At 33.4% G+C, this 7723-nt stretch overlaps 1 protein-coding gene across 1 annotated transcript; it reads right to left on the bottom strand.

Moving 5' to 3' along the window:
- Positions 1-2153: 2153 nt before the first annotated feature.
- LOC129904214 (uncharacterized) lies at positions 2154-7468 on the bottom strand. The gene is made up of 10 exons (XM_055979755.1): positions 7285-7468; positions 7115-7186; positions 6645-6737; positions 5559-5640; positions 5402-5458; positions 4227-4291; positions 4028-4123; positions 3834-3920; positions 3621-3701; positions 2154-3540 (listed from the first exon to the last, which is right to left on the bottom strand). The coding sequence occupies exons 1-10, from the start codon at positions 7381-7383 to the stop codon at positions 2785-2787; spliced, it is 1488 nt and encodes a 495-aa protein (XP_055835730.1). The 5' UTR covers positions 7384-7468; the 3' UTR covers positions 2154-2784.
- Positions 7469-7723: the final 255 nt, after the last annotated feature.

The following is a 7723-nucleotide window of genomic DNA, read 5'->3' as shown; positions in this document are numbered from 1 at the left end:
TATCTTTCAACAACGTTTAAAATTCATATAAACTTGAAAAATAAGTTATGTTTTATATCTAATTTTTCCATTTTGCATATATGCAAATTTCTTCCTATCTTTATGGATACAAAGAACATTTTCGTTATAGACCCTCGAATAAAAAAATAATAATTTCAAAATAGGTTAGGAAAATACGAATGTAAAACAAACTATGATAGAAATATAAATTCACACTGTTTCAAAAATAGGTTAAAAAAATACAAATATTTTTCATTAATTTTCATATTTTTTTATCTATGATCATATTCTTGATGAGCTGAAATAGACCTAACTTATTAATATTCCACTTGATTAAACTTCTTGAGTTTTTTTGGTAATTGTTCATATTGGCCAAATTAAAGACTTAATTGCCACTGTTCCTCAAAAAGGAAAAGCAAAAATTAAATTTACAAATTGACAAGTTTCATGATGGGAGTGAACTTAATCATCTCAAATCATATCGAAAATTATTACATATTGCAAATCCCAAAAATGTGGCAACAAATTCAAATTAGTTTATAATATTTTTTTGTTTTGATAATACACGTGGCAACAACTGAAATCGATTCTGGAGTGTTACGGTATGATTATAAAGGATCGAAAAGAGTGCATAACAGTATGAATAAAGTCACATTATTTGTCAATTTAAAATTTGAATTCTAGATTTTAATTAATCTAAGATGATAACAATACTTGTATAATTACACAAGGTAAATTTGAGAAAGATAAAAATATTTTTGATAGATTCTCGACTAAAAAAATAAATATATTTTATGCATATTTGTAAGAAACGAGACAGTAAAATAACAAATTATAAAACAAAAACAAAACAAATAGTAATACACATTTAAAAATAAGAAGTAATTATCTAAAAAGGAAAACTTAAAAGCTTTTGGAACTAAGCAAATTTAAGAGTCTGTTTAGATTAGTTGACTGAGAAATAATTGATTAATGTTATGAGTTGATAAGATATTTTAGTGTTAGAAATTGATTTTAGAAATTAGCGGTTACATATTCAGAAAGAACACTTGAAATTAATAATTTCCAGACCTTAATTAATAAGTTACCAACTTGCTCGATATTTGTGCAAGAAGGCAATTACTTTTATGATGCTTCATGATAAAAAAAATAAAGTAAATAAGACCTATGCGCGTACTATCATAATCACATATTGAGCCCGTTTGAATTGACTTAAAAAAAGTAACTTTTATGTATGAAGTGCTTTTAGAATTTTGAAGTGCTGAAAGTTATTTTTATAAATAAGCAGTTGAGTGTTTGGATAAAAGTGCTTATGATGTGAATTTTAGGGTTAAAAGAATAAAAAAAAGTAGTTTGAGAATTTAGTTAAAATACAAGGGATATAAAAGTAATTTTCATGGTCAAAGAAAATGACTTTAAGCACTTTGAAAAAAAAAAGTTAGGAATCCTAACTTTTCATTTTTGACTGAATTTAAGAACTTTATGGCTTAAAGTCAGCATTAGGCAAACACGTCCAAAAGCTAAAAAGGGGCTTTAAGTTGGTAAAGCCAATCCAAACAGGCTCATTATCTAGATTTATTATTGACTTAATGATGAAGCCGTATATTTCTTAGGACAAAAGACACTCCAATATCCTTCTAACTCGACTTTCGAGGAAGAAGTCTGTTGGAATGACTTGTTCAAGGAGCCTAAAAGTTACAAAACTGGTTGACTATGCTCGAGGCAAAGCTCAAACATGGAGGTAGCGGTTGAACTTGTAGGTAATAAATATCACGTAAAATTAGTTAAGGCGTATGCAAGTTGATTGGATTCACTGTTAACAAAAATATGTTTTGACGGTCACAGAAGAGCAACATCTCTACAACAAGGGTACCATTCTAACATATTTTCAACACTGATTTTTTTTCCTAAAGATTGACCAACAAAATTTCCAATTCATATTGAAATGTATTTAAAACAGGAAAATAATAATCATATATTCCCTTCTTTCTTTACTGAGAATATCTGAAATTACTAAAATAATTTATTTTTACAAAAAGGAGCCTTGAAGTAATGATAAGGTTGTTTACATGTAGCTTATAAATCACGAGTTCAAGCCATGAAAGCAGCTATTAATGTTTGCATTAGGATAGACGGTCTACATCGGCAAGTGCTAGTGCAAAAAATAAAATAAAAATTGCAACTACAAGAGAATTCTCAACCAGTTTACAGAGTTGGTGTTTTCATCATAATTAAACTGGGAAAAGTTGGTAAATGCATAGAGTAACAAGTTTATATCCATGATCATGAAGTCTATGATGTCTCAACCACCTACCAAATCAGCCCAAAGAAAATTCAAGCAGACGATATTTTCTAAGTGTTCCATTGGAAACACGAACCGTTAATTATCTAAAGACGATATGTTCATAAAAACAAGACTCAAATTAGGCTCATTTACCATGCGTGCACGGAATCTTCCCAGCATATACTCCTGGTAAAAGCAAGTTGGATGTTGTTGTTCTTCCTAACACCAAAGTTGAACAAGAGCAAGAAAGAACATCCTTTACTTCTCAATGACCTGGCTTTCAAGTAAGAATAAGGCCCCTTATCATCACTTGCAGTCACGGCACCATAAATTACAGCGTCTATCAGGGGAGTGAAACCAATTGGTTCATGTAAACCATGTAAACATCTTATTGAAGATAAATCAAACCAAACGGGAGGCCAAGGCTTAAATGACAGTTGCCAACTTCACAGTCTTGAGCTTTGTGCTACTCAATTTTCTCAGCAGGATGCTACTTTTTTCTAGTCATCCCATGTTGATGCACCACCCAATCCAATTTCATCGTTTGCTGATGAAAATTGAACAGCAGCAACACCAGTTACAAGATTCTTGTTCTGCTTTTTCTTTTTCGGAAATATAGACAAGCCTGCAGCTGCATCAACATTTTGTTGTAATTTGTTGTGATTACCGACCTTATGTCCAATGGTCAGTGGATCTGGTAAGTCAGAGATAAAAAGATCCAAGAAAGGAGCTTCTCCATCATCAATGGCACTTGTTTTATTTTGTTTAGCCTTCTCACTAGACTTTTTAGCTGGTTCCTTATCCTTGACATTTGAAGCTTTCTCCTTCGAGACTTCACTTTTCTTCTGTTTTTTGTGCTTTCGTTCCTCTCCCGTGTCAAGTTCAACAGGTGGAACCCCCGTGTCAAAATCGGTTCCTTTTTCTGCTTCTACCAACTCCTTCCTCTTACAGCCATAAGCTTTATCAAATTCATTAACCTTTTCCTTTTTGCCATTCTTTGAAAACTTGTTAGACTTTTTCACTTTTTTATTCTCCAGGAAAATACTCTCTTCATGGTGATCATCTAGCCCTTCCTCCGGTAGTCCACTTCTCTTTTTATTTTTAAGCTTCCTTTCTTCCTGGCTATCCCAGACCCCAGCAATATCAAGATCACCACTTTCATTTTCATCATCGCCTCTGCCACCCTCTCCCTTTTTCATGGCCTTTTCAATAGGTTTAGCATTGAGAATCTGCAAATTTGGCACTTGTTTCTTGATCTGGCAAAGACGTAGTCTCAAGTTAGTCAGCACATGATATTACATCTTGAGATCCAGAAAAAAACAAAGTATCCGCTAACCTTTTTAGCCAAATCCTCCTTTTCAGCAATGGGGTTTCCTTGTAGGTTTAAGTTTTTCAAGTTAACTAATGAAGACAGTACCTACCATAAAGCCATGCAGACACATATCCGGCAAGGAAAAATTTGAAGTAAGATAACTGTCAAAATAAGGAGATAGGATCTATAGAAAACGAAGAGGTAGAAGAGATAAACGAAATTCACAAAAATGGCTACCTTCAAATCTGACCACTTCATGATCACATTGTTTCCGATGTCTAAATTTTGAAGTTTTATATTAAAAGCCAACTCACAAGGAAGTGTCTGTTAAACAATGGAGAGGAAGTAAAATTAGAAAAATAAAACGCTTGCGGTAATTCAGGAAGCATCTGCAAATCCAGTATAACAGATCATTAGCTATGGCACCTTACCTTAATTTCATTATGAGCAAGTCGTAGCTCCTTTAACTCGGTGCAGGATTTAAGTGAAGAGTCAATACCTTGTACTTGGCAATTAGAGAGAGACAACTACAAGAGCAGTGCACATATGGTGTTAGGACATGGTAAACAGTAAACACCATTATGAATTATCATGCAGTAGAAGATAAACAGGAGATAAAGTTTCGCTTACTTTTGTGATTGAGTTAATTTTGGCCAGACTCTGGCCAATTCCAGATATTGGATTTCTAGAAAGAACTGCAACAGATACCAAAAGCAGAGACACACTTTCAACACAACTGATTTAATGGCAAAATGAAACAAAATCAGATTTATTAATTTGACATTATTCAGAAAGGCCATCAACTACACAAAGCTAATCACTTTCATCTCGATTCAATATGTAGTGGTGGCACAAAAAAGGTAACTAGTATCAATCAACCATCATAGTCAAAGAGGACCAAAATATATCAGGTTTTTTTATAGTCTAATTAGCAATAGCAGGTTGCCTAATAATCACACAGGGTGAGTAACTACAACTGCTTGCACAACACAAGAAGCAAATGACTTCAGACAAGCCAATGGCGGCTAGTAACAGTTTCTTGATCCCGTCAAGTCTTCTCAAGCATCGCTCGGTCATGAGTTTTCAGTGTTCAGTACAAAAATCATAGAGAGTTGGTTGAACTAACAGCAAGATGATACTAGTCAAGATCATTTGCAAAAATATTGTTAGGTTATATAAGGTGGGATGGCGTCCTAACTTCTAAATTTTCTTAATAGTCCGAATCATGAAATAAGTAAAACGGACACAAAAGATAGTTATTCTTATTCTTTGACCTAAAGAATACAACAATTCAAGATGTAACTAACTACCAAAACCTAGCTATCTTATTGCTTCCAAAACCTGTTCCCTAAACGGATGATTGGAAGGCCAGCCAATTTCATCTAATTCTTTTAGTTAACAGATTAGTATCTCTATGGCTGACACCTGTCTCAGTTTTAACTTTAAAACCAAATGCCGAGGCATTTAAAAGTAATAGCAATAAAGGAATAAGGCGTTGAGATTTCTCATGATATATTCTCGTTCTCTTGAGTGGATCTTCGCAATATCATTACAAGTTTAATCTCCAGAAACCCAAAAGTGTCCCCACAATCAGTCACAGTAATAGATTCTTTGGATTTATACTGCAAATGTTATAATTTACTATATTTTGTAATAAGAGAGCATTCTTAATTTTAACAACTGTGAATCTGTTCTGCTGATCTGTGCACAGTTAGCAGAATAACAAACTATATATTACACCATGCTCAATCACACACTAACCATTGATCATGAAAATATAAAATTAGAGAGGTAGGAACTCATACCCAATGTATTCAACTCTTTCATTTTATCAAGCTTGCAAATCGAAACAATGTCATTGTCTGCCACATAAAGGAAAAAATAGGTCAGTATAAAAACCAATTATCCAGCAAATACTAAGCTCTGATGGAGAAACACAGTGGTACATATACAGAAGCTCACCATTCAAAATCAGTGCTCGCAAGTTCACAAGACCACTGACCTCGTCCATAGATTTGAGCTTGTTTTTTCCGGCATTCAGTACCTGGTGAACAAGGAAGCGTGTATTAAATACCAAAAAACTTTTACCTCTTTTAGATCTAAACATTAAAGACCAATCAGTTCAGAATCCATCAACTGATGCTGTAAGAACTTCAAAATATGAAACAAAAACAAAAAAATATTGTGACACAATTGCAACGGGGTTAGCTTTTCTGATAAGTGAATGCAGTAAGCTTATGGAAGGGGATCTTGAAGGGAAAGGAAAGGTTTGTTAGTATCTTGGCTATAAAGTCAGTAACCGACAGTGTGATATGATGCGACAATACTGAAGGATGCATACTCAAGTGTTCACAGAGCCAAATGATATGTAAGGGACCAACTATTTAAAAATTATTTAAAAGGGGATAAGCAGAAAATTATTGGGGGGGGGGGGATAAATTTTTTAAAAGGAACATAGAGGATAGCGAGTGGGATGAGGCTGGGGAGCGCTTACAGAATATACCAATGTGTAATAGATGAATTGGGATGACAAGGATATGGAGTGTGTTGAGAGCAAAATCACAAAAGTGAAACTTTGTTAGATTGAGTTAACAAAGGGTGGGAGAAGAGGGAAGTGTAAAAGAATATTTCAAAGGTGTGGCAGTATGAAATTTAATCTTAACTACAGAAAATAGAAGCGGTGAATCATCGTGAGTTTGCTATGTAATTACCCCTCTTGAAGTGTAGCATCACATCAATGATATGGGGCTTCATTTTGTTAAATATGTATTACGAAATATAGTGAATCAAGCATTGCCTAGCTTGAAGAAAAGCACTGATATGCCTCTTCTGGCTTATTTGGAAATTGAAATGCAAAAAATATGAGATTATTCCATAATAGTGATAAATGGACTGAACACACTTCAGAATTGGCACACTCAAAATGATAATGATGGCAAGCTAGAAACTCCAATTTGAAGTACTCAAAGCAGAAAATCAGTTAACAAAATATGTGCATAACTAGAAGGATGAAAAGATAGAAACACATGAACCAAATGTACAACTCACAGTCAGTTTAATAAGTCCTTCAATCCCTTTCAAGCTCTGAAGTTTGTTTTGCACAACAGAGAGCCACTTCAAATTCACACATAACTTCAGCCCCTAAAATCCAAAATAAAAATCAGAGCTTTCCCTGAAAATTCAGTCCTCCAATCTAAGTAGGCATTTGGACATAGATGAAAGTTAAAGTTGAAGTTGTGATTGAATATGCATTTAATTTTGTGAGGAAACTTTGGAACACGTTTGGACGTGATTTTTCTCAGAGTTGAACTCACGAAAACACGCTTGGCCATAAACATTCGGAAAATTCCAAAATTCAACTTCAAGTTAAATTCCAAATTGAAAAACACCAAAAACCAGTTTCTTTTTTTTTCACTCCAAATTACTCAGAAAAATTCAAAAACAACTCGAATTTGTATTCATAGGCAATCACAAACTCTAGAGAAGTTAAATAAAGGTATAATTTTTATTTTCTTTACCTCTAGGGAAGTTAAATTGTTAAACGCAAGATCAAGCTTCTGCAAATTTTCGAACTCGCTCAAACAGGATACCTGTACAGAAAGATAAAATCTTGAAACTGCAATATGAAATACTACAAAAAATGGAACTTTTTTATTTATATTTTTTTGACATAGATTGGAAATTTTACATCAGAAAGAGCTTTGTGAGTGAGGGTAAGTGATGTAATTGAGCTGGGGTCAGTGGTGTTGTTGTCTTGCAAGACTTGCTTCGAGCTCAACACAGCCATGGCGGATTTCTGGGTCTGCTTTGGATTAGGGTTTTAGACTTAAACCCCGGCATTATATTCGATTGATTAACTTGCAATTTTTTTAACTGTATATGATATAAATATTTTTTAGGAGATAAAGTATTAAAAATACCTGTGAATTTGACATTAATTATTAGTTTCGTTCTTGAATTATTGACCATTTTAAAATATGGCTTTACTCGACTAATTGAATTTAAATACATCATCAATCTGAGAGAAGTGTTAAAAATATTCCTAAAGTTAATGAGAATTTAGAATTGTATTTCACTCATGTTGCAAGATCGGGATGTATTTAAGTTCAGTTAGTCAAGTAGAAGTG

Source organism: Solanum dulcamara, chromosome 9 (genome assembly GCF_947179165.1).
Source record: "Solanum dulcamara chromosome 9, daSolDulc1.2, whole genome shotgun sequence".
In the NCBI taxonomy this organism is placed as follows: Eukaryota; Viridiplantae; Streptophyta; class Magnoliopsida; order Solanales; family Solanaceae; genus Solanum; species Solanum dulcamara.
The sequence above is the reverse complement of the archived record's forward strand: the minus strand, read 5'-3'. Positions and strand labels throughout refer to the sequence as shown.